This window comes from Neopsephotus bourkii, unplaced genomic scaffold, assembly GCF_033783945.1.
Source record: "Neopsephotus bourkii isolate Nb327-2 ecotype Australia unplaced genomic scaffold, CSIRO-AGI_Nbou_v1 NB_1768, whole genome shotgun sequence".
In the NCBI taxonomy this organism is placed as follows: domain Eukaryota; kingdom Metazoa; phylum Chordata; class Aves; order Psittaciformes; family Psittacidae; genus Neopsephotus; species Neopsephotus bourkii.
The window spans coordinates 4,867,061-4,892,112 of record NW_026902242.1 but is presented as its reverse complement, the minus strand read 5'-3'; the positions used below and the strand labels follow the sequence as shown (position 1 = coordinate 4,892,112).

Below are 25,052 nucleotides of genomic sequence, written 5' to 3'. Positions count from 1 at the left end.
CCGTGTAGCGGTGCTGTGAGGCGGGGCAGTGCAGAGGAACCGTGAGGAGGAACCGTGAGGTGAGGCGGGGCCGTAAGGCGAGGCGAGGCGGCGGGACCGTGAGGCCGGGTGCGGCGGGGTTGTGAGGCGGGGCGAGGAAGGTTTGTGCGTCGTGGCCGTGAGGCGAAGCCGTGTGACTGGGCGCGACGGGGCTGTGTAGAGGTGCTTGTGAGGCGGGGCCGTGAGGCGGTGCGCTGTGCCAGGCTGTCGCGCTGCTTCCCGCGCTGAGCCCGCCCCGCCGCCCATTGTGCTCGTGCCATGTGACCGGGGACGGTTACAAAGCATCTCCCCCCCCCCCGGTATTTGTGCTGAGTCACGGCGCGGCGCTGCCCGGTGCGGCGGAGAGCGGAGCCGCCGCTGTAGCCGTGCCCGGCTTCCCGATGGGGACGGACGGCGCTCGCGCCCTGCTGGAGCGGGCGGGCACCCTCACGCTGCAGACCGGCAACCTCCTCAACTGGGGCTGCCTGCGCAAGAAGTGCCCGGCCACCCCCGGCGAGGAGGTGAGCGCGGCGGGCCCGGGCCTCCCCGCGAGGCGCCACGTCGGGGCGGGCTCTGGGCAAGCGCCGGGTTCGTTCTTGTGGAGTTGGGTGGCGTGGTCCGGGGTCCGCCATGAAAGGAAAAGCTCTCCCCGGAAGCGCGGCTCTTGAGGCGCTGTGGAGTAGAACAAGGATCAGACTGCGCTCGGAAATGAGGAGTTAAACCGCTGTCCCAGTACTGTCCGTAATGGCAAAGGAGAGACCCGAGACTTCTGTATAGCAAGAGGAAGATAGGAATAGATACGAGCTTGCGTTACAAATGATCAGAGTTGCTTTTTCTAACCTGAAATTCCTTTTAAGGTCTCGGGAACATCAGTCGTTGTTGTCTTCTTAAAAGAGTATTGCGGCCGTTCTGTGTTAAAAAGTTAAAAGAACTTTTAAATTGTCACTTTCAAACTGTTACCTTAAGCAGTATGTGTCAACACTTAATCATCCTGATAAAATGCCTGGAGATCCTGCGGCCATGAACTTCAGAGCTAGTGTATTTGCTGTCTCGTCATGACACAGCCATTTGAAAACGAGCATTTAACAGCTAATCAGAAGAACTGTGGTTTTGGCTGGTTATCACTATGTAGCGGCATTGTTGATAGTCTAGAAGTTGGTTTATTGCATATTAATCTTGCACAAACGGTAAGAAAGGTGACTAGAAGGGTGATGTAATGACAAGGAAGGATTCATCATACTTTCATTTAGCTGTTGTGCAGTAATAACATTTTTGTTTAGCTTGGCTGCTTATTACAACGTGTGAGCTGCATGAAATAGGGCTAGATCCTGCACCAGAGAGGTAGCTGTATCCTAATGGGCACACCTGTGTGAGCAGCTCCTGTAGGGTCGCTAAATAAAGAGTGGCCACTGTGCATAACTAATCAGTTAAAGTATTCAAATTAACTTGTTTACAGGGAAATCTGCGCTTAAACATAGGGCTGCCTGCTTTCCAGAATTGCTGGGGTTCTAGAAGCGACCAATTGATGTTAATGATCAAAACTAAATTGGCTTTTAACTCTTCTGGTTGGTGTAGGTGATGTGTGTATAACTGTCAGTGGCAGAATGTAAGCTAAGATTTTGCAGACTATGAACCCTAACATTAGAAGTTTGGGGATGTAGCTGTATCTGGAAAAGCTGGCCAAAGCAGTCAGAGATGGTACTGGGGGCAAGGCAGTCATGTGCTTTGAAGACAGAGGAATGGTCCATGCTAACAGCAATAGAAAAATCAAGTGTGACAGTTGCAAAGTAGCAGTATATTCAATATACATGTTTAACACTGTCTCACTTTCCCTCTGAAAGGAAAAAGATAATGTTAAAAGCTGCATCAAAATAGGCTGAAAAGTTCCAGCATTGTGGATTTACTAGGGGGAGTAAATTCTTGCTGTTAGACTTAGTTATTTTTTTTTTTTCCACGCCGTTTTAAATGACTGGGAAAGAATGTGCAAATGTTGTGCTTATGAAATATTATTACTGTATTATGTCTTAAACTCTGTGATCTCCTGGGCTTTTGGCATTTTTGGAGGTGGGGTGTGTTTGGCTTCTAGCTTGTGTAAGGTATTAAGAATCCTCTGAATTCATGTTAGGTGTCTCAGGAAATTGTTATTTAATAATATAAAAACTAGATGTTTACATAGTTATAAAATGTATTGCTAAAAGTGAAGCCGCAGCCCATGAGAGTGCGCCTACCTGTGGCAGACAGCAGACCTGACAGTACATGTACTCAGCCTGCAGGGTAACAACTCCCAAGATGTATCAGAGGAAAGCTAGAGCATCGGTACAGCTGAAGCACTGCTATAATATACAGTTAATTAGCTGGCTTAATAGTTACTCCTTACTAGGTTCGAGAAAATCCATGATTAGAATCTTAGGCAAATCTATTTTGTATCTCTTGATGCAGGAAAATCCAAGTGTGGGGTGGGGTCTGAAGGATTTAAAAGCATTAGTGGTTTGGCAAAGTGGAATAGGTAGCTCTTGGTTGCTTAGCATTGTTCTTTGCTTTACAGATGGCATTGGTCTGAGAAATAAGTTGAGTACATGCTTGTATTACTGCTAAAACCGTTTGTGAAAGAGGAGAGGGAAGCAAGTAAACTAGTTTGAACAAGTTTCACATGGAAGCTATGAAGGAAGAATCTTCTGTGGTTGGAGGAATGGTGTCTTTAGTTCACCTGCGTGGTTTGTCTCACATGCCTATGAATCATTGTGTTTCTGTGCAGCTGTAACATGAAGCTCCTTTTCAACATGAACAAATATTTTGTAGGTGCGGGACTGCATTCAGAAAACGCTGACTGAATGGAGCTCAAAGGTTGGACAAGACCTAAATCAGGTAGGAGAGGTGGTATGCATGTTTTGTTACTGGTTCTTGAGTGATGGTGGCATCAGCTGCACGTTGCTGCATTCCACATGAGTGTGGAGAGGCATTTACTGTTGAACAATTTGTGGAGGTTCTAATGATTCTTAAGAGAACACTTAAGTGATTCTTAAGACACTAGTCTCTGTAAGATGTAGTGATCCATTTGACATTAGAAGGCTGAGGTTCTTAATGACTTCTTTGCCTTGGTCTTCACTGGCAACGCCTGTGACCACACCACCCAAGTCTTGGAAGACAGATGCAGGGACTGTGAGAATGAAGACCTTGGGCCCACTGTAGGAGAGGATCTGGTTCGAGACCATCTTAAGAACCTAAACGTACACAAGTCCATGGGTCCTGATGAAATCTGTCCGCGGATCCTGAAGGAGCTGGTGAATGAAGTTGCTATGCCACTGGCCATCCTATTTGAAAAATCATGTCAGTCAGGTGAAGTACCCAATGACTGGAAAAAGGGAAATATAACCCCCATTTTCTAGAAGGGGAAAATGGATGACCCAGGGAATTACAGAGCAGTCAGTCTCACCTCTGTGCCTGGCAGAATCTTGGAGCAGATTCTCCTGGAAGGCATGCTAAGTCACATGAAAATCAACAAGGTGCTTGGTGACAGCCAGCATGGCTTCACTAAGGGGAAATCCTGCCTGACCAATTTGGTGGCCTTCTATGATGACGCTACAGAACTGATGGACAGGGGTAGAGCAGTTGATGCCATCTACCTGGACTTGTGTAAAGCGTTCGGCACTCTCCCACACGACATCCTTGTCTCTAAATTGGAGAGACATCAATTTGATGGATGGACCACTTGGTGGATAAAGACCTGGCTGGATGGATGCACGCAAAGAGTTGTGGTCAATGGCTCAGTGTCCGACTGGAGACCAGTAACAAGTGGTGTCCCTCAGGGATCAGGGTTGGGACCGGTCTTGTTTAACATCTTTGTCACTGACATGGACAGTGGGATTGAGTGCGCCCTCAGCAAGTTTGCCGATGACACCAAGCTGTGTGGTTCGGTTGATACGCTGGAGGGACGGAATGCCATCCAGAGGGACCTTGACACGCTTGTGAGGTGGGCTGATGCCAACCTCATGAAGTTTAACCATGCCAAGTGCAAGGTCCTACACCTGGGTCAGAGCAATCCCAGGCACAGCTACAGGCTGGGCAGAGAAGAGATTCAGAGCAGCCCTGCGGAGAAGGACTTGGGGGTGCTGGTCGACGAGAAACTGAACGTGAGCCGGCTTCAGTGTGCACTTGCAGCCCAGAAAGCCAACCATATCCTGGGCTGCATCAAAAGGAGAGTGACCAGCAGGTCGAAGGAGGTGATCCTGCCCCTTTATTCTGCTCTTGTGAGAACTCACTTGGAGTATTGTGTGCAGTTCTGGTGTCCTCAACATCAAAAGGACATGGATCTGTTGGAACAAGTCCAGAGGAGGGCCACGAGAATGATCAGGGGACTGGAGCACCTCCCATATGAAGACAGGCTGAGAAAGTTGGGGCTGTTCATCCTGGAGAAGAGGCTGCGTGGAGACCTCATAGCAGCCTTCCAGTATCTGAAGGGGGCCTATAGGGATGCTGGGGAGGGACTCTTCAGTAGGGACTGTAGTGATAGGACAAGGGGTAATGGGTTAAAACTTAAACAGGGGAAGTTTAGATTGGATATAAGGAGGAAATTCTTTACTGTTAGGGTGGTGAGGCACTGGAATAGGTTGCCCAAGGAGGTTGTGAATGCTCCGTCCCTGGCAGTGTTCAAGGCCAGGTTGGATGAAGCCTTGGGTGATATGGTGTGAGGTGTCCCTGCCCATGGCAGGGGGGTTGGAACTTGATGATCTTAAGGTCCTTTCCAACCCTAACTGATCTATGATTAATATCCTAGGTTTAACTGTCCAGACATGTTCTCTACATAATTCCACATTCTTTTATGGATTGTATTCGTTTCTAGTAATTAAAAAACAAAACAAAACACAAAAACCACAAAAAAACAAACCAAAACAACTTTTGTTTAAAGTGCTGTCTCTATGGAATGACTCAAGTGTTTACTTGAGGATTTCTTCTTAAAGCAGCAAAAATTGCCAAAGTGTTCTTGGCTGGGGGCAAGGTGGTGTGTGGTACTAATCATTTTCTGAATATTCTTTGAATTCTCTGTTTATATTCTCTGTGTGTTTAATATAACGTCTAATGTAGGTCAAGACTTTAAAAAGTCACCTTGTGCCAGCTAGCATGAGATGTCAGCCTTGTCTTAAATGAGGTCAGAGGATGAAATTTTCCCAGACTTTCCTGATTTTTTTGTTCCTAAGTCTCGTGTATTTATACTGCAGGAAATACTGGAGGTTCTGGAATGTACAGTAGCTCAAGCTATAGAAAAAATAAACCCTGAAGAAAGGGATGAGTTGAAAGTGTCAGGTAAGGATGTAGTAAAAAATATGGTGGCATAGTAAGTTTTCACATGCAGTCATTAGGATATTCATCTATGTATATTCCCCCCCATGTTTTGCAGTTGCAAAGTCAAATGACATCAGTGCATACTGTTGTACTTTGGATAATCCAAAAGTTGGCTAAGAGAGACTTGAATTCATATTTCAGGTTTTAAAGCACCTCAGTGTTTTTGTAGTTTAACTTGCATTCCTTCAAGACATTTTACATGTATTCTGTCAACCTTTGATTTTTCTGAAGCAAAATATTACAGGTAACACTGGAATTAAGACATAGGAATGGAAGCGCATTCATTTGTATAATTTCTCTAGGTTGAATATGATGAACTTGAAGGAGACAGTGCAGTAACACAAGGCTACTTGAGTCTCAATACGTTGTGAAGAGGTCCATTTGTGCTATTACATTTGGGGTTTTATACAGGTTGTTATGGTTATTGCTTACTGTCTTGATGCTGAAGTCCCAGCTTTAGAGTTTATTAGACCATCCAACTGAATGACTTCTTGTTTTGAGACTGCACAACCACCTTGAAGTTTTAGAATAGTGTATTTAATTGGCAGTCACCTTTCAGAAGGCTATTTTTCCCCAATTTTTATAGTAATGGTGTATATTCTAAGAACCCTTTACCCAAGAAGAATTGTATATAGGAAAAGTAAATAGCTGTATGTTTAATAATAGTGTTTAGTTACTGATTACTATTTCTTTGAAAACAGCAAAACTTTTCATTGTTGGATCAAACTCTTCATCGATCAGAGATGCAGTTGACCTGGGTAAGCATGAAACTCAAACTTCTGGGAGGGTTTCTCTATGCTTCACTACTTTAGAAATGAAACAGAATCTTTTCCATACAAGAGATGTGTTTAGTGACTGCCACAGTATATCCTCTTTTCTAATTAAGAGAGACTTGGGTTATAAAAGTCTATATATGCATTAGTTCAGTCAGCAAACTTATTAAACGTGGATCACTGTAACCTTGGCTTCACAAACGCAAATCTGATTGCTTGCCCCAAAAAATCAAGCTTTTATTCTTTCACTCAAAACTTGTTAAAAAATTAATAGCATGTGATATTGGAGTAATAAGTGGTAAAATAGTTCATACCAGCTGGATGTTATTTGCCAGTTTTTAACATGATGAACTTTGCTACTAACTGTGCAGTATTTCAGAGATTATTTAAGAAGTAAAACAATGCTGCAATCAGCTGCTGAAATAGTTTTAATGAAAATAATGGCTGCATTGATACATTAAGTTTTGTTAGTCTATGGTAACAGTAATCGTGAGCAGCACTGAACTTTATTACTTTGGAAGATGGTTGGGCATACGGTGTTACCGAAGAACAGAGGGTCAATGTAATTCTTCTCTGTCAATACTCCAGTTAATAGCCTCTTTATTGGAAGTTGTGGTATCATTTGTTAAAAATGCATGCATAGAATTCTCTTCCAGAAGAAAATAATTTATTTAGCTACTTAGTTTTCTTCTTTTTGCTTTGCAGAAGAGGCCTCATGACTTTAATCTTTGCTAAAGCTCAGTGATATTCTGAGACTTGCCACTTCTCTGGCAATTTAAATCCCCAGGTTTAGTGTGCTTTAGTCTTAACTCCGCCCATAGAGCGAATAGTCCTCCTAGTCCATACCCTGTATTTGAGTTAGAGTTCATAGTGAAAGTTAAAAATTTTGGAAGGAAGTGAGAGTGAAGGCATCAAAAATTGCACATCCCCACTGCCTTAAGAGAAAAACAGTTTTAGCACTGAAAAAGAGAAAGAAGCTTCAGGCTTGCTTTGGTAATGTTTTTGTTTTCCCCAAGACTTACAACTGAACCTTGGCTTTCAGCTGTATGTTTGCTTCTTTTCTAAATCCAGTCTGTTGCTATCCTTGACTGCTGATACACTGAAGAGTTTGAAACTGTGAAAGGGAAGCTAGCAGAGTGAGGCAGGAGGCGTGGGTTTTGCTGAGTCATGATGCTGGTGTTGTTAACTCACCAAAGACTTTGCAGTGTCTCTTCTTTTTCCTCAGCATGTTCTGCCCTCGGCGTGGCTCAGTTAGACTCAGTCATTATTGCCCCACCTCCTGTTGAAGATGGAACTAGCTTCTCCTTGGAGTATTTGCAGCCTTATTGGCAAGAACTTGAAAATCTAGTTCAAAACAACAAGATTATCGCCATAGGTACCTCTGACCTCGATAAAACACTGTTAGAACAGCTGTATCTCTGGGCACAGGTGAGAACAAACTTCCTATTTGTAGGATTTCTAGCACAGCATAACTGTTGGTTTTGTTGACTGCCACATTTTTATAAACTTTTGTTAGAAAGGGGTCTATATACAAAATATTTGTTAGCCCTGTTTTTAGCATTTTATGGATGGTCACAGCCTTGTTCGTGGTAGGGGAGGCTCAAAGTGTGACTGTCCGTTGTTTGGTATTTTTAGATACAGGCCAACAAAGGCTGGCAACCACAAGTCTGTTCAATAGCAGATTCTTTGAAGTAGTGAAGGTTTGGTTTTTGAATGCTTTTATGTTTAGTAACGAGTATAAACAGCACTCTTAAACCTCCAGATTTATTCCAGTGACTCTGAAAACTGCTATTTTCACTTCAAGCTGTGTTATGAATGGAGGGATTTCCCCTTAGAAAGATGCTGTTTGAATGCTAAGTTTAAATGTAAAGAGGAAAACGGGTTATGAATGAAGTGGCACAACATTTTGTTGTCCAATGTGACTAATCGCTCTTTCCATTAGAGTGATGGATGTGTGTACTAGTATGTCTCCATGCTCATGTAAGGATTTATTGTTGCCTTACTCGTTCTTTGAATACTCCTTTTATAACATTTCTTGTGATATGTGAACATTCTGTGTCTGCAGAAGAGGTCCTGCTGAGAGTCCTCATTTGTCCTCCTTGCTGTTTTGTGTGTACTGAGGAGGATAATTGAGGGGATTAACAGCCATCTGCATGGTGGTCATGGGTGCAGTTTGTGACTAGCAGAAAGAGTCAGTGGAAGAGCATCCCTTTTAACTTAACCCTGCAGGCATGGAAGACTGCAAATTATATATCCTTAAAAAAGTTTATTTGCCTTTTATTTAAAGTGTTTATCAAACTCATGTCCATCTTATGTTTTTACTGAGGTGGAAGGGGGGAAATGCTGCTGTTCAGGGAGTAGAGCAGATGGGAAACCAGAATGGGTTAGTATTCATCTTGCTGTGGCAACATCTGAAGTTAGATCCTATTCTTGTTTTGGGCTCTGTGCTGCAGGAAATTGCAGATACAGGAGTCGCCTGTTGACCATCGTGCAGACTTACTTAGCCTTGTTGAGAGACCTCAAAACAAATTGCTTAAAGAAGACTTCCTGTTGTAATAAAGGGCATAAGGGAAACAACTCAAATGAGTACATTTATGTGTTTTTCTTATAAAAGTATTTGTTACTTTCAGGTAAAACCGAGTAGTAATCAGGTGAACCTAGCTTCCTGTTGTGTGATGCCACCTGATCTCACAGCATTTGCAAAACAGTTTGACATACAGCTGTTAACTCACAATGACCCAAAAGGTAAGGCTTTGCCAGATAAATTGAAGGAAGACTTCTGAGTACATTATTCAGTACAAAATTGGGAATAATCTTTCTCTGAACTTAGCGTTCATTGCATTTGAATACTGAACCAAGGATTCTAAAAGATCTTCCTTTATAAAATAATTCCATTCAGTTCTTGCTTTTCCTTCAAGAAAGGAGAGGAAGGGCAATCTTCCATCCTTGGATAGTTTATTGAAATAAACAGAAGAAAAAACTACTGAGAACTCTGTACTATGTATGTTCAAAAATAAACATAGCTCTTTTCCACAAAGCATAGAATGAAATGACAGTTCTGTTGCTGAAGGTCAGTAAATGACAAATGAAAGTCCACTTGTCCAGAACTTGTCTGTGAAAGAGCTTGCACAGAAATGTTGGTCAGTTGATCTTCGAGTGGTTTGGTAATGTTAGATCTGTAACATTACTATGCTTTAAGCAGGATTCTCTCAAAGTAGGGATCTGTAAAATACCAATATTACAAAAAGAGTTGGTGTAAATTCTTGGTTTGTGCATTAATTTACTGAATGACTGAAGGACTTGGAGAGTTTTCTTTAGACGTGGGAGTTCTGAGTTACCAGCTCCCTAAGAATATTCTGGGATTAGTTTCTCTCAAACATCACCTAATCTTCTTCACTATAATGACACCTTATATAGCTTGCTGGAATTGCGAGAGCTCTGAAACAATATTCAATTAATTCCTTCCCTGCATCCTTCCTTATGACCTTATTCCTGCTGATCATATTTTTCTTCTCTTTTTCTTCCCATCCCCCCCTGAAAAAAAAAGTGTATGAAATACTATTTATTAATTACATGTTTTATAGTACCACTGTTAGAACTGATTAATTTCACCACTGCTTGAGTATGTATCAGCAGTGCTTTGTCAGCGTACAAGATGAATTGCCATTCAGTCTGACCATTTCCATGTCCTGTGAAATCCAAGTTGCAACTTTTAATTTAATAAATATGAGAGTCATGACCTGAAGAGGAGGATTTGGATAGAAAACAAAGCAAATAATGATTCCCTTATGCACTGTTTGCTAAGCTTCACTTTTCTGTAATGGTCAGATGAAGAGTATTCAGACCTATCTTCTGGGAACACTCCTCATCAAAGAGATTGTTCCCTTGGCTGGCTTTCCAGAGGAAACCAGGAGGATTTGTATTTGACTTGCTCTTTCATTTTGTGGAGTTTAAGCCCATTTTTTTTAATGCTTTCTGGACTTGCAGTTGTTATGAGCCCAGTTATGGGAGATGCTGTAAGTGTTGAGCTTTCAGTGACTGCAGAGGTAACTGAGAACGTGCAGTACTTGGCTGATCGTGGGCGTATGTCTTACCCACCTATGGTTTGTCTAGCTAGCTTCTCAAATTTTACTTTCCTCCTGCTAATGGCTGTGCTGATCAACTCCATTTGATACCATAGAAATCTCAGTTTTGGAGGATATACTTAATGTTGAAACAAACAAAGGTGCCCTGAAGATTGCTTCAGTAATATGCAGTTGCTTTCACCATATGTGCATTCCAGAAGAGTGGATCTGTGGAGCATCTGGCACTGCTTAAGATTTCTGACTGTAGGAAAAGGCTTCTCTTATTGAAAGTGTTGCTTTTTGCAGCTGTTTACATGACATGATTTAAACCATGAATATCCCTTTTTAACTTCAGAATTACTTTGTGAAGCAAGTTTCCAAGAAGCTCTTCAGGAAAGCATCCAGGACACGAAAGCACACGAGTGGATTCCTTTATGGCTCCTCCGGTATTCCGTCATTGTTAAAAGCAGAGGAATTATCAAGTCCAAAGGCTATATCATGCAAGCTAAAAGGAATTCCTTTTAAAAAACTTATTTTCCTTAATGGCTTACTGTTTTAGTTCCTTGGGGATGGGGGAAGCATTGCTTTTTTTCGTAGAAACACTTTTACATTATTTGTAACAAAGACCAAAAGTTGTAATTACTCAGTGTAATGTCAGCAGGAGTGTCGACAGTGCTCTAACGCTATTTTTCTTACTTAACCTATTGACCAGTTAATTGAAAAGATGAAATATTGGGGTTTAGTTTGAATTACTGACAGCAAAACAGTTTTAAATACTTTTTATGACCAGTTCACTGTAAAATTATCATTGTATTGTAGCTGCCATTAGGTAGTAGAGAGAAACTTATATATATTTTTATTTAAAAATAATTAATTTCTCTTAAATAAGAGTTACTTGCCTGGTAGGTACATGGATTTCAAGCGTTCAAGGACTGATTTTTATAGAAAATGATAATCTTTTATGAAAAATTACCCAGAAAAATACAACTGGTATCTCATGACTTGGTATGTATATATAGGCAAGTCAGCTGTTTAATTTCCTGACTTAGGAAAAATGCATCTTCCCAATTACTTTGTCTGTTACTTGAATTCCTTCTGACTGCTCTGTGCTTTGTTTAGTGTTTGCACATGTGTGTTGGCATCTTTGCTGTTTGAAATAGAAAAATGTATTGTTGTGTGAATGTTTCTAATAAGCATTGCAAACAAGCAATGACAAAATCTGTGAATCAGAAACTGAATTGTGCCTGTCTTCTCACCGTGGCTTCTGTGTTTGACAATTGTGAACTCCACAATCAGGATGGGCCAAGTCAGAACAGCAAATGCTGAAGCTATTCATGGTAGGATTGCTAAAGGGCTTCTTTTGAGGCTGCCCAAGAAACTTCATTGCTGGAGTGCCATTCAGGAGTGATGCAATAAGGGTTAGCTTCAAGTTAGGTATATTTCTGTCACTTAGCAAACTGGCTTTTGAATCCTAGACAGATTGCTGCAGCTAAGGCAAGGCTTCTTGTTTAATGTAGTTTTTCCATCGGAAAGGCATTTGAATCAGTATAGGCAGCAAAAGCTCAACTTGCAGTTCAGCAGGAGCTTGAGACTGAGTGTCTAAAATACTGATTTTTCCTTTTGATTTCAAGCATGAGCAGGACTTCATATGAGTAGAACTCATTAACTTAGTTGTATATATTCTGAGACTGGGGCTTTAAAGGGAATGAATTTTCACTAATATCTTTCCAATTGTCATGTAGGCAGCTAGTGGCATTTGAATGCCTGTAGGTAGTGTTTAGAGTGTCAGCTTCCTATAATCCATTCCACTAAGGTAAAAGCTTAATATTTGAGATAAGTTTTGAGTCCTAAATAGCTGGAGGTGGCAAATACGGGGAAATTTTCCTGGACTTCTTCAGGTCTTATGATCAATGAGAGAGATGGGGAACTGGAACTAATAATGCATCAATAAACATTTGGGTTGGGTTGGTTGGTTTATTAATCCTAACCAAAATGTGGTCTTTTTAAAATGCTGGGTTACTTTATCTCAAATACGTGTCATTTAAACTTCTCTGCCAGCTTTGAGTTGTGTGCTGCTGCTGCTAGCCACTACCTGTACCTTCTGTCTCTGTTTGGCTGCTGACATTGGATATTGTATTGCTTGCATGTGTGCTCAGTTTTATAAATGGAGATGCTACAAAACGAGAATTGTGCTCAAAGGCATAGGCTGCACTAATGAGGTAATTATTTATTTCCTTTTTGTAAACTGTTGACAGTTTGCTTGTGTAGAAAAGCACCCTTTGAGACATGGTGATTCTAAGAGATGATTTTTTGGGAGCTGCTGACAGCACAACATTTTATCAAGTTATTTCATTGACTTGTTTGGCATCAGAGAGATGGGATTTCCTTCCGTAACGTGAAAGTTTGAATTAAAAGTTGAAATTCTTGTAGGCTTTTACCTCTGTGCTTTGTATGAGTTCTCCTCATCGCAGTCCCGCTATTTCACATTTGGTCATCAGCCTTTCCCGGCGGTTCACGTGATCCAGGCCCGTGCGTCCCCGCCTCCGCTCGCCGCGGTGCGCCCATCCGCGCGTCATCTGCGTTCAGAGCGCGGCTCGACGCTGTGGGCAGGGGCAGCCGCCGGAAGGGCGGGCGGAAGAGGCGGGCGCGAGGACAAGATGGTGGTCACCAGGCGGGCAGGGGCGCGGCGCTCGCAGCCGGGGACGCCGGCCGGGGGAGGAGGTGGCAGCCCCACCGGGGTTGAGAGTGAGCCCGCCGGAGCGGGGGAGGTGAGCGGGGCCGGGGCTGCGGCCGCGGGCAGCCGCGGTGCGGGCTGTGGCAGCGCGGTGGCGGCCATCTTCACACGCTGCCACACGCGGTGCGGGACGGCTGCGGAGCGGGGCTGGGGCCGCAGCGGGGTGCGTTGTTAACCTGTTAACACGGCTTAGGGGTAAAGGATAAGGGATGACGTTGCTCTTCTGTGTACTGCTGCTGTTTTAGTAGTTCTCTGTGGTTTTTCCACTTGGTAAATACTGATCTGGAGGCAGCGTGGTGTGTGTTGAACCAGGGGGGTTCTGCGCTTTGGGAAGAGCGTGCTGTCGCCGTGTGTTTTCTTTCCCAGACCGTGAATTGCTTTCCAGGGCGCTAGAAGCATCGTTAAAGAAGCAGACGGTACCTGGTGTTGCGGTTGCCGAGAGGCCAGTCTGTACCTAAAACTGCTAAAACTGGTTAGAGAAACTATTTGGGGGCACATCCTGCCATTTCCTAGGCTTCAGTGTTTTATAGATAAGCAGATCTTGTCACGTTTCTGCACATGGCTTCTGAAATTCTTTCCCTTCCCAGCTTGCCAGAACTTGTAGAATTAGAAGATACTTGTCTGTATTTCATAATGGACAAATGTGTTCTTCTTCAGCTTTGGCCAAAAGAGAGTAGACAAGCATGAGCACAGGATGGTTTTTAGTACTTCTTCCACATAGAGACATGCAATATGCTGTCAGCTTGAGTAGAGTTCTTTAAGGAGGTTATTAGTAATTTGCATAGCATCCTTTTTATGGGTTTATTTTGTCAGTTAATAGTGCACTTACTTTTTTTACTCCATTTGTAGATGGCAGCTGCTGAACTCTGTACTCCTGTGTCTGTGAGGATGACTAGGAGAAGAACTAGATCCATTTGTAAGCCAGACGTAATTCAGGAATCTCAGCTTGAAGAGTTGGAACATGCAGAAACAAAGTCAAATGTCGGGGATAGCTTAGAGGTGGAAATGACTAGAAATGAGAACGCAACTGTCCATTCAGTACAATCAGTTGCTGAACCACAAGCTGACGGGGATGTGTCAGAAGCAGAATCAAACTGCTCTGCTGCATCTGGTCTTCAGACACCTTTGTTTATAAGGGTAACAAGACGACGAAAAATTGTAGTTCCTTATCAGCCGGATTCTCCTGACAAAAGAAGATACAAGAGGACAGCTTTTCTAAATAAGTTAAATGGGATTCCGGATGAAGATGATGTTTCTGAAGCTGAGTCTTGTTCCTCCATTGTTACCAGGACTACGAGAAGCAGGCGAAGCAAAAAGGGGTTGCAGCCAGATACAGTTCATGAAGCCCAGAGTGAAGATATTTCCGATGCAGACTCATGCTGCTTAAGCTCTCATATGGAACCATCCATCACTAACAGACGAGTTACTAGGAGCATGGAGATCAAATCAGAAGCAGAACATACTAAGCAGGCTGAGAAGGGAAACATAATTGTTTCAGAAGATGAGAATTTAACTGAGGACACTGTTAAATCTGAGCCTGGCATTTCTGATTCTAGACCAGCTGCAGAACTTGTTTCTGACACAGAAGATGCTTCCCCTGTCACTGAGGGTAATGAAGAACCCAGTTCACCTAAAAGCAAATGTTCCTTCAAATCTGCCAATACAACCCAGGGTGAAGGCATGAAAGAAGAGTCTTTGCATGATGTGACACCCAGCAGTCTTACAGAAATGAAACAAAGTGACAGTGAATCACCTGAGAAAAGAGCAATTAAAAATACACAGTCTGTTGGGGCTGATGATTCAGAGGAAGCACGTGGCCAAGTACAAGAAAACTACAGTAAAGTCCTTGTGAGGGTGGAAAAGTTAGAGCACATGAATTTCTCTGATAGTGTGAGTCCCAAACAATTTTTAGAATTCCAAGGGCAAATAACACTAGATAAAGATAAAAAAGATCCAGAATGCAAAAGAGAGGGTGCTGAGGCAGATCCACAGCAGCCTTTCACCCATGCTGGTAACTTAGGAAAGGATGAGCAAGCTACTGAAGTGAGGAGTCCACAGAAGGATGAAGCTGTTGCACAAGGAACTGACAGCGTTAGCGGATGCAGGATGCTTGAAAGCAGCGAGGATAGTGCTGAAGATCAAGCAGGAGAATATGCCAAACCTGTACCTCACTGCAGTGAAATTCCAAGCAGTGAAAATAATTCCCTTGCATTGTTTCTGGCCGAAGATGAAAGTGATGAATTTGAAGATAGTGCTGTGGCAGACACAGATAAAATTGAAGAGAATCTGTATTATAAAGAGGCAGATAAGACGACTCCTTCCCTCAGCAAATCTTTAGAAACCAGTTCACTGGATGCGGAAGGGCTTTTTGTAATTGATACCAAGCCTGGCATAAGTTCTGACCGAAAGTATTACCTAGATCAAATTGACCAAGGCAGTGATGCTGAAAGTAAGCATGAGGGAAGTAAAAAAAGTGAAGAATCGTCAGATCTGGAAGAGGCTGAAGAGGAGTTGATAGATGAAGATGAGAAAGAAGAAGATGATGATTTATTGAAAAATAAGACTGATGTGTAAGTATCTTTCTGGCAGTAACTTAAGAATCCGCATTTCATTCAAGCATATGCGTAAGAGATGTACATTAAATGATGTGGAGTAAATGAGGAAGTAGTCGCTCATCACGTAAGTCATCGATATGTGAAGTGGGGTTGAACAGATTATCATGTACCAGTTTAGTCCATAATTGGAGAGTTTGGGTTGGTTTTTTTTTTCAGTGCTGTGTGTAGCAGAACAGAACTGTCTGAAATAGTATGCGTTCAGCTTAGAAACCAGAGTGTGAAACCGGGTTAGACTGCTATGGCTGACTTAATTGCTTGTTTGGGTTGTAGTTTTCTTAGTTGTGTGTTTAGTTTGGATATCAATAACACAAAGTCCAGTAAATTCTTTACACATTGGCTAATTTTATCATGCTTTTTAATCTTAAATAGTTTCATATCCTTTAATAATGTTTTCAGTTCTTGTGCTGTGAAACAAGACACTTCAAGTGAAATCAGCCCAGCACAGAATAATTTAGGTGGGGTGGGACATCTTGAGCTCTTGTAGTCCAACTCCTGCTGAAACCTCTTTATATGCTTTATATATTTAAAGCATAGTGCTCTGTTTAGGTTGGATAAATAAGTCTTGTTTATTAATCTTCTAAAAACCTTCAGGTAGGCCAGAAGTCTTACAAAAACTCCGTGTAAAGGCATTATAGAAGATTAGTCACAGTATACTAGAAAGGTGTGATGGGTTTGTATTAAGCATTCAGGCTACAAGAAATATTTGTCATACCATATTTCTCTGTAATACTTTACAGCTTTTAAGCATTCTTGTCATCAAAAACCTCCTTCTGAGGCAGCCATTGTCTCCTTTTTGTAGATGCCTTTGGCTGCCTGATTGAAGTAATGAGAAACTGAAACAAACCAGCTTTGAAATGTTTAATGACGTTATTCCTGGTACTCTTAAACAATAAAGGTCTTAAACATTCTTAGGATGAATTCTAGCTTCTTTTCATTTTCCCTAAGAGCTGACAACATTTTTACCACTCATATGTTTGTGCTTTTGTGGTGGTTTTCCTTTTAGTTTTAGCTCGCAAGCCTCTCATTGTATAGAAGTAGTGTGCTGCTCATGAGTTCTTTTGGCAAAGTGAAGCAAATGAAGAATTCACTTTTGTAGGAGATAGTAATATCTAAGATAGGAATGCAGCATTAGAGTTAATAGGAAAGATCTGTGGATGTGATTGCACAGATACTGTTCTTTAATAGCCTCGCAATTTATATTACCCCCTCGAATCTGTCACCTGAAGTTATTTACTAGATAGTAAGACTTAAAGCCATTGTAGAACTGAACCTAAGCAAGAAGAATGAGTTTATCTTAGAGGACAGTAGGAGGTGCAGGTGCATGCTTGTTACAATGTACTAATCAGTAACTATTTCTCTTCCAGTTTATGTCTTTCCACCAGCATAGACCCTGGCTTGAATATCAAGAAGCTTGGAGGCTTATATATTAGTTTTGATGCAGAAAACCAGAAGTCTAAATTGGGTGCAATTAAACAACTGAAGGAGAAACAGAAGGACCAGGTAGTGTGTTTGCAATTGATTCAATTAATGTGACTACAGTAACACAAAGATGTTAGTTTAATAAGGTGGGTTTACTTGTATTTAAAGAAGTATCCAGTTTTATGATTTGCTGAGAACTTCCGTTCTTTTTGTCCAAAGTGTGGATTTACTTCTACTTTTATTGGTAAGAATTTAAATAGACGCGACACTTTGGAAACTGAAAGCAGTGCAAATACCAGCATTATCTTGTATCACAGTATCACAGTATCACAGTAGGTTAGAGATTGGAAGGGACCTCAAAAGATCATCTAGTCCAATCCCCCTGCCGGAGCAGGAACACCTAGATAAGGTTACACAGGAACGTGTCCAGGCGGGTTTTGAATGTCTCCAAAGAAGGAGACTCCACAACCCCCTGGGCAGCCTGTTAGTGTTCGTCACCCTCACTGAGAAGAAGTTTCTTCTCAGTTTAAGTGGAACCTCTTGTGTCCATTTGTACCCATTCCCCTTGTCCTTCATTGTTTGCCACTGAGAAAGCTGGCTCCATCCTTGACACTCCCCCTTTATATATTTATATACACTAATAAGGTCACCCCTCAATCTCTAACTTAGAGACCCAGCTTCAGTCTTTCCTCATAGGGAGATGCTCCACTCCCTTATCATCTTAGTTGCCCTGCGCTGGACTCTCTCCAGCAGGTCCCTGTCCTTTTTAACTGAGGGGCCCAGAACTGGACACAATATTCCAGATGGGTCTCACCAGGGCGAGTGAGGGGAAGGAGACCTCTCTCGACCTACTAACCACCCCCCTTCTAATACACCCAGGATGCCATTGGCCTTCTTGGCCACAAGGGCAGTGTGGCTCATGGTCACCCTGTGTCCACAGGACCCCCAGGTCTCTCCCCTACACTGCTCTCTAACGGTCGTTCCCCAGCCTATCTGGAACCTGGGGTTGTTCCTGCCCAGATGCAGGACTCTACACTTTCCCTTGTTATATTTCATCAAGTTATTCCCCGCCCAGCTCTCCAGCCTGTCCAGGTCCCTCTGGATGGCAGCACAGCCTTCTGGCGTGTCGGCCACCCCTCCCATTGTAGAATAAACCCAAGTTGATTATTCCTGCAGTTTTGCCTAGTGGTACATGAGCTGTCTTCTGACAAGGTGTTTATTCTGTAGAAATAATGGATTTCAGTAAATAAAGGTCTGTAATCTTCCCAGTCTGGAGCGAGCAGTTTTATTTCAAGAGCACCCTTTGAGATAAAGGGAATGTGTTATTTTCATGAGGGCGGTCTTTGTAGGCTCAACTATGATAGCTCTGTTTATTGCAGAGCATTTGCTATCTCCAGAGCTAGCTAGCTGCTTTCTGTTGTTGGCCAGGGTTCCGTTGGGAAGATCCTTAGTACTTTCGTTGTAGATGAAGGAAGTTCACGTGCTGAGGTTCTGCATGATTCCTTTAGAAGGTTCTGTACCTACTGTTGTGCAGTAGATTTGTATCAGTGTTTCATGTTATAAATCTTACAGCTCTTGCAGAAGAGTGTAATAACTCCAGATTTTGAGAAGAAGGAATGTGTCCCACCCTACAGGGAATCACTTCACCAGCTAAAGAAACAGCGCAGGGTAAGTGAAGAGCTGATCATGCCTCAAATCGCAACACAAGCTTTGGGAGAGAGCCCGTGCTCAGACTGTGCATACACTGGCCTCACTGGAAGTGGTGCTGTTTAATGTCTTCCTTAGCCGTCCCATGAAAAGCACGGAGTGAAGTGAAAGTGCTCAGATTATATTAATGACAGATTTGTACTGTGTCAATAACCTTATTATAATGGCCATTAAAAATACTTCTTAAAGGGACAGAGTTAAATTCTAAATATCTTTTGGAGGGGAGAGTTCCCTGCTCTATCGTCTCCTGGTTGCTGAAGGCATGTTTATTGTTCTTGGTATTGCATCCTAGGCAGAGCGAGAGAAGACCACAGGTGATAGTTGGTTTGGTATGAAAGCCCCAGAAATCACAACTGAACTGAAGAATGATCTGAAAGTCTTGAAGATGAGAGCTTCGCTGGACCCGAAGCATTTTTATAAGAAAAATGATAGAGATGGTCTACCCAAGTACTTCCAGGTAAGGAAGCAGCAGAAGGTGGCATTGCACTGCTGATGTTTTAAGCAGCTGTTCTTCTTCCCTGCCTAATTTGCAGGTAGCCTCCATGGTGATACAATTTCATAAGTTAATTCGTAAGGTATTTTCATTACTTGGCTCAGTTTAAAACTTAACTTTGTATTACATATGTGTATATGCTGTTTTTGTTTTTTTAAATTCATCTGATCTCATTGTAGCAAACAAATATCTGACTTAATCTGTATTCTGAAGCCTCAGGGGACTAGATCTTTTCAAGTATTAGCCTTTTTTAACCAGTGTGTAGAAAACAAGTAGCTTTGATTTTCTTACTAGCTAATACAGTTTGAATGGAGACAGCTAGCTTTGCGATCAGCCAGAATTGCTGCTGCTGGACCTTGAGAGCTTTGAGGTGGTTTACATGAAGAAACTATAGAAATGGGCTTCCACTGGCTCAGGCCTATTTGAATAGGGACCATGTTTGAGGAAATTGGCTTAACTTCTCAAACTATTAGCACTTCACTCTGAAGGGTGGGTCTTGGTGTATGGTTTGACAATTCTGGACATAGAAAAACTTAACATGGAAGTGTTCCACATAATGAGATCTGTGCAGGTCTGCCTTTGCTGCATGGAACACGGACTCCATCTATTTCCACTACCGACCTGAATCATCAGAATAGCTGGTCGGAAACAATGGGATGCATTCCAGAATGAAGCCCTTGTATTAGGGCTGGATTAAGTGCTATGTAGCCATCGAGCAAACCCACCACAGTGACGGAGGCAGTTAAGATGGTTGTTAAGGGTTTCCTTTCCCTCCCTGGGGAAACGTTCAGAAGTTAAGAACTGGATTTTTTTTTAATACAAGCATTGATGCATCAGTCCAGTGTTTAAAAACTGTAGAGTTTTAAAGCTCAGACCTTCCTCTGTGCACTGAACAATGACACAAATGGTATCTGCAAACAAAACTTCTTGATTTTACTATTTTACACTTTCTTATGTTGCCAGTGATCTTCTCTGGAGGTACCTTTATACTTGTCATGGAGGATTAAAGAAAACAACAGGGCAGCATAATCAACATCTTGCTGTACAGTGCGAACGTTTCATTTCTGTATTCTAGGTTGGAACCGTGGTTGATTCTCCCATAGACTTTTACCATAGTCGAATCCCTAAGAAACAAAGGAAGAGAACGATTGTTGAAGAGCTGCTGGCAGATTCTGAGTTCAGAAGGTATTTAAACATGGGTTTGTAGTTCTGATATAACTATATATAGAGATATAACTGATATAACTAGAATTTGCATTTGTTTACTATTTATGTGGGGGTTTTTTTAATATTTCAAAGAAAACTTTTTAGTCTGTTTTAGCACTTCACCAGTACTGCCATTGAGAAGATCTAAGGGACAGGGGATAATTAGACTGAGACAGCATATTTTATCTTCAGAAAAGGGTTTTCTCCAACTCAGGTCATCACTATTGGCAGACACTCTTAAAATACCATCAGCGTTGAAGAGATAACATATCAGCCCCGTTCTGGTTCACCTCTAAAATAAGTGTCTGCACAGGCTTACACCACAGATCTAGGACTCTTAAGTGATTTATGCCTACACATGCACTTGTTTTCATTGTTTAAATATCATTTTTTCTTGCCATAATTTATCCAAATGAAAAGTGCTGACTGTAATTCTATGTGAGTTGGTATGATTTCCTTTTATAAGCATGTCAGTCTGCCATCTGTCATAGGAATCAAAACTGCAGTAGAAGCCTTACTTAAGGAATAGATTGGATTTGTTAATGTCTTCCTAACCTACAATTTCTGGAGTATATCCCTTAGTTGATACGTTTTTACATTGGTTATTACACGATATTAACATGCATTTTTTTTCTCGCATAAGAACATGTGTCTTGGAAGCAGTGCCTGATTTGGGATTTTAAGGTTAATGTTGTCAGGCTTGTAAATTAACTATTTATGTTAGGAAGGTAAGTTCATGTAGTTATTTCTTACCTAGTTGACCTAGCTAGCTTGACCTGATTTATGAGATTTGTTAGAAACTATTTTAATCAATTGATGTCTTTGAAATTTAATCAGTTAATTTATGGTGTGGCTCATTAAAGGATTTAACCAGATATGTCAGCATTAGTACAGGTATTAGTCAGGTTTTACTGTTGTGGTTCAAAGCCTAAGTACTGCGCAGTGATCCATTATGGTAATTGGTACACGTATATAAAAAGCTGTATTAGAGGAGCTAGCAATTCATGTTCAGTAAGTATGTCCTGTTCATTGTTTAGTGTTTCATTGTTTTCAGTCTTGAGTAAAGTTGATAATTTGAGTTTGCTGAGAAGGCAGCATAAAGATGGGTATAATTTATCCATGGTATTTTCAGAACTGATGAGCAGTAGCAGTGTTTTGGGTAACTCTCCGAAATGTTATTGTAGGTGCAATGAACAACTCCCTGGTTATGCCAGAATTAATGATCTTTTAATCAAATTTACTTCCACAACACATTTACCCATATTTATCATTAATCCAAGCATTGATTCCCTTTTACTTGTGCAGAAGTGTATAAAATTAAAGAAATCTGGCTTGGAAAATGTGAGAGAACTGTGTTTGGCAAATGACGTATGTAGAGTACTTTCCATGTTATTTTTTTCCTGAACTTTGTTTCACCATGCTTAAAAGTAAATTACCTATTTTGTTCAGATATAATAAAAAGAAGTATCAGGAGATCATGAGTGAAAAAGCAGCTTTTGCAGCAGGGAAGAGGAATCGGAAAAAGAAGAAATTTCACAATTAAGACGAAGAGAAATAACAAAGGTGGAACAACTTCTTGGTATAAAACTTTTTACAGAATGCTTTGCTTGTGGTGGTTTTTCTTTTTGAAGATTGCAGGTCATGTGCACATTGTGGGTTAAGGATTTCTTGCAGTAAGAATGTTTTGTAGGGAGCTTTATCCACTTACAAGGTATCTAAATTTGAAATTGCTTGAGATTTAAAAATCTAAATATTTTTAATTGAAATTAATCTTTTTGTAAAAAAAGATAATGATATGAAAGCATATGGTTAAATCTGAGCACAAAACCCAACTGCATGGATTGTGGTCTTTTCAGCCTTCAGTCTTTGCATCAGTGAATTGGTATATTCAGTTTAAAATCATGTTTATAATTCACCTTGGGACCCGTTACATACCGGAACAGATTTTTCCATATCTTGTCAGAGCTCCTGCTGGCCAATTCTGTAATAGGAAATATTGAGAAGTAGTTTGGTTGCGAAGTGTTTATTTTAACACTGACCATAATGGACTTGAGAGTGTCCTGGAATCAGCATACACACATATGCTTGCTTTCAGATACGTAGAGATACATAATTTATAAATAAATATAGGGAAGTAATAAAGAATATATACATTATATATTGTTTAATGAATAAAACAACATAAATATGTAATATATACAATTTTGAGATTGTCATATATTGCTTTTATAAGTTTGGGCCATTTAATTATTGTCTAATGATCTTTCAGAAGATATCTTGGCAGCAGGATCCATTGTCTAGGCTGTAGTGTGCAGGTTGTGGTCTGGTAGCTGACTTGGAGTAAAGAGAGTGAGCTTGGAGGTTACCTTTACAGAACCAGAGATAACTCATTTCCCCTTTAGTGACAGTTCATAACCTTTATGGTTGTTAGAACTCTTGTGGCATTTGGTTGGTTTTCAATGACCTGGTTATTATATTGCTGTTACAATTAGTGTAACTCAGTTACTGCCCTTAGGTAGCAGAAAAGATGCATAATAGAAGAAATAAAACTGTCACTACATTGCCTCAGGTGCACTGGGTGAGATTATTAGAAGTGATTATTGGAGGACTAGTGATGTTGAATGTTTTCTTATTGTACAAACATGGAACCTTACAGGTTGCAGATCTTAAGCGAGAGGTATGCTTCTGAGCAGTGTCTGACTGTGACATTTTCTACTCCTGAGGAGTGTTTGTTTTTTTAAGGATTAGCTATTTGTGCTGGAAGTAGCTCAAATGAAACAAGCATCATGGTATGCATTGATCACCAACTGAATCTTGAAGGAAATTTTCCTCTGATCATTAGGGGATATTCTTTTGAAGTTGATTATAATGTTTTGCTGACAGATGGGATTCTAGATTCCTTAAGAAGTCTTGACTGCCTGGAGATGAATGGTGCGCAAAGTAAAGTGAATTCCTTGAGAAGTATCAAACACATGCAAGCAGAACCACCTATCCACAAGTCTCAGCTAACACACAGCTGCTGTTTTAGTGCAGTGACATGTATGCTAGTATCTCATTTCTCTGTAAATGATCAGAAGCCAATAAAACAACTCTGGTGTCTTCTGTGGATGAGACATGGAAGCACAGAAAGATTAATACTGGATGCTGAGGAAAGAAAACAAGGCACCACAGTAGTTGTCATCCTGTTGCATCCTGGATATTCAAGTGCAACTTGGGGAGCGCAATCTACAACTCTGAAAGACCTTAGAAGAGAAATACAAGCTATAGTGTTAAGCAGCAAGTAACAACTCAGGATTTGTTGCTTAAGCTTGTTGGATTTCTCTGAAAATACTCAAATACATCAACACATGGTTTGTGAAATGGACTGCTCCTTGATCCTGCAGTTTTGGATACAATCATTATTATTACTACAAGCTCTTAATGAACTAATGCATTCCTAGAGTATTGATTGTGTAAATACTGCTTGCAACACGCAAATGTGTATGTAAAAGATTCTGCCTTCAAATTTTTAATTAACTAGGAACTAAGCAAACTGTATGAAGCTAGCCTTAAATGCAAAAAGTAGAATTTGGACTGCAGCACATTGCTGAAAGTGACCGAATGAGGAGGTACATTTTATCTTGCTTTTTTGGGGTTAGTGTAGATAGGTTTTGGGTTTGCTATTTATCTGCTAATTAGGATAAAGATTGATGTTTCTGTAAAGGGCTATATATCTATTATATGGCTAAATAGCATTTTTGAGTGGGTTACTGTGCTGCAAAACAGTGGTAGTTAATATTCCAGACAGCATGTTTCATTTTCAGTCATGGATTGAAATTTCTGTTATGGGTCCATTTCAGTTATGGCTTTTTCCTTTATTGCTTTTAAATAAACATTATTACAGCTTGAAAAAACATCTTTAGTCACAAATACAGGATGAAAATCAATTTATTAAAGCAAAACAAAACAAACAAAACCCAACCCCAAATTGATTCATTTTTTTTAAATTCATGAATGATTTAATTCAGATTCATTTATAATTGATTCAATCCTGAGTAAAATCAAGGAGGTTTGTGCAGCGCTGCTACTCTTCAGTGCCTTACCACCCGATTTTATTTAATTGCTGATGCTAAAACGGCTCATCTTCTACCACTAGGCACGTGTAAAGTAGGGAGTGGAGATGGTGTTCATTCCAGCGTTAAATGCTTCAGGTTTATCTACGCGTTGTTTTGTGGCTTGAAAATAACCGTAAACGTATCACGGACCTTCACTGCGGCACAGCCCGGTTCCTCCCTGCAGGCCGTGCCGGTTGCCCGGCGGCGCGGTTCGGGGCTGTCGCTGTGGCGGGTCTCTGGTGTGTGTACAACCGCCATCAGGGGATGAGGAGACCCCTTCTCCCGCGGGCCCCCAGCCCGCCCTCGGCCCTTCCGCCAGTCTCGCTGGCGGCGGAGCGCCTTCTGACGTCGCCGGGTCGCGCAGAGGTCAGAGCGCAGGCGGCGGGTTCGTTTCCTCCGCCCGCTCTGTGACAGACACGCCGGGAGGCGGGACGGGAGAGCATCGCTGGAGAGAGGGAGCCAGCCGCCGGGAAGCGCCAGGCCGGGGGACAGGATTGCTCCGGCGGGGAGGTAAGAGACGGGAGTGAGGTGGAAAAGGGTCTCAGCCGAAAGGAGGGAAAACGAGAAGAAAGCGCAAAAAGAGAAGACA

The 25,052-nt window shown here is 41.6% G+C and overlaps 2 protein-coding genes across 2 annotated transcripts; both read left to right on the top strand.

The window, feature by feature from the left end:
* Positions 1-233: 233 nt before the first annotated feature.
* On the top strand, positions 234-10,738 carry GCLM (glutamate-cysteine ligase modifier subunit). Its single transcript, XM_061379165.1, has 7 exons — positions 234-539; positions 2,818-2,883; positions 5,235-5,319; positions 6,060-6,116; positions 7,357-7,559; positions 8,762-8,876; positions 10,551-10,738. Exons 1-7 carry the CDS (start codon positions 420-422, stop codon positions 10,718-10,720), a joined length of 816 nt encoding a protein of 271 aa, XP_061235149.1. The 5' UTR covers positions 234-419; the 3' UTR covers positions 10,721-10,738.
* A 2,081-nt stretch (positions 10,739-12,819) lies between these two features.
* Positions 12,820-22,571, top strand: DNTTIP2 (deoxynucleotidyltransferase terminal interacting protein 2). The gene is made up of 7 exons (XM_061379164.1): positions 12,820-12,963; positions 13,779-15,499; positions 16,909-17,044; positions 18,536-18,631; positions 18,963-19,127; positions 20,239-20,348; positions 21,819-22,571. The coding sequence occupies exons 1-7, from the start codon at positions 12,853-12,855 to the stop codon at positions 21,910-21,912; spliced, it is 2,433 nt and encodes an 810-aa protein (XP_061235148.1). The 5' UTR covers positions 12,820-12,852; the 3' UTR covers positions 21,913-22,571.
* The last annotated feature ends 2,481 nt before the right edge of the window (positions 22,572-25,052 follow it).

Bases quoted from the DNA above. Each gene is read 5' to 3' on its own strand.
- GCLM (XM_061379165.1), top strand. From the start codon at position 420: ATGGGGACGGACGGCGCTCGCGCCCTGCTGGAGCGGGCGGGCACCCTC. The intron at 540-2,817 runs GTGAGCGCGGCG...AATATTTTGTAG, and splicing joins CGGCCACCCCCGGCGAGGAG to GTGCGGGACTGCATTCAGAA. The intron at 5,320-6,059 runs GTAAGGATGTAG...CTTTGAAAACAG, and splicing joins GGATGAGTTGAAAGTGTCAG to CAAAACTTTTCATTGTTGGA.
- DNTTIP2 (XM_061379164.1), top strand. From the start codon at position 12,853: ATGGTGGTCACCAGGCGGGCAGGGGCGCGGCGCTCGCAGCCGGGGACG. The intron at 12,964-13,778 runs GTGAGCGGGGCC...CTCCATTTGTAG, and splicing joins AGCCCGCCGGAGCGGGGGAG to ATGGCAGCTGCTGAACTCTG. The intron at 20,349-21,818 runs GTATTTAAACAT...TATTTTGTTCAG, and splicing joins GCAGATTCTGAGTTCAGAAG to ATATAATAAAAAGAAGTATC.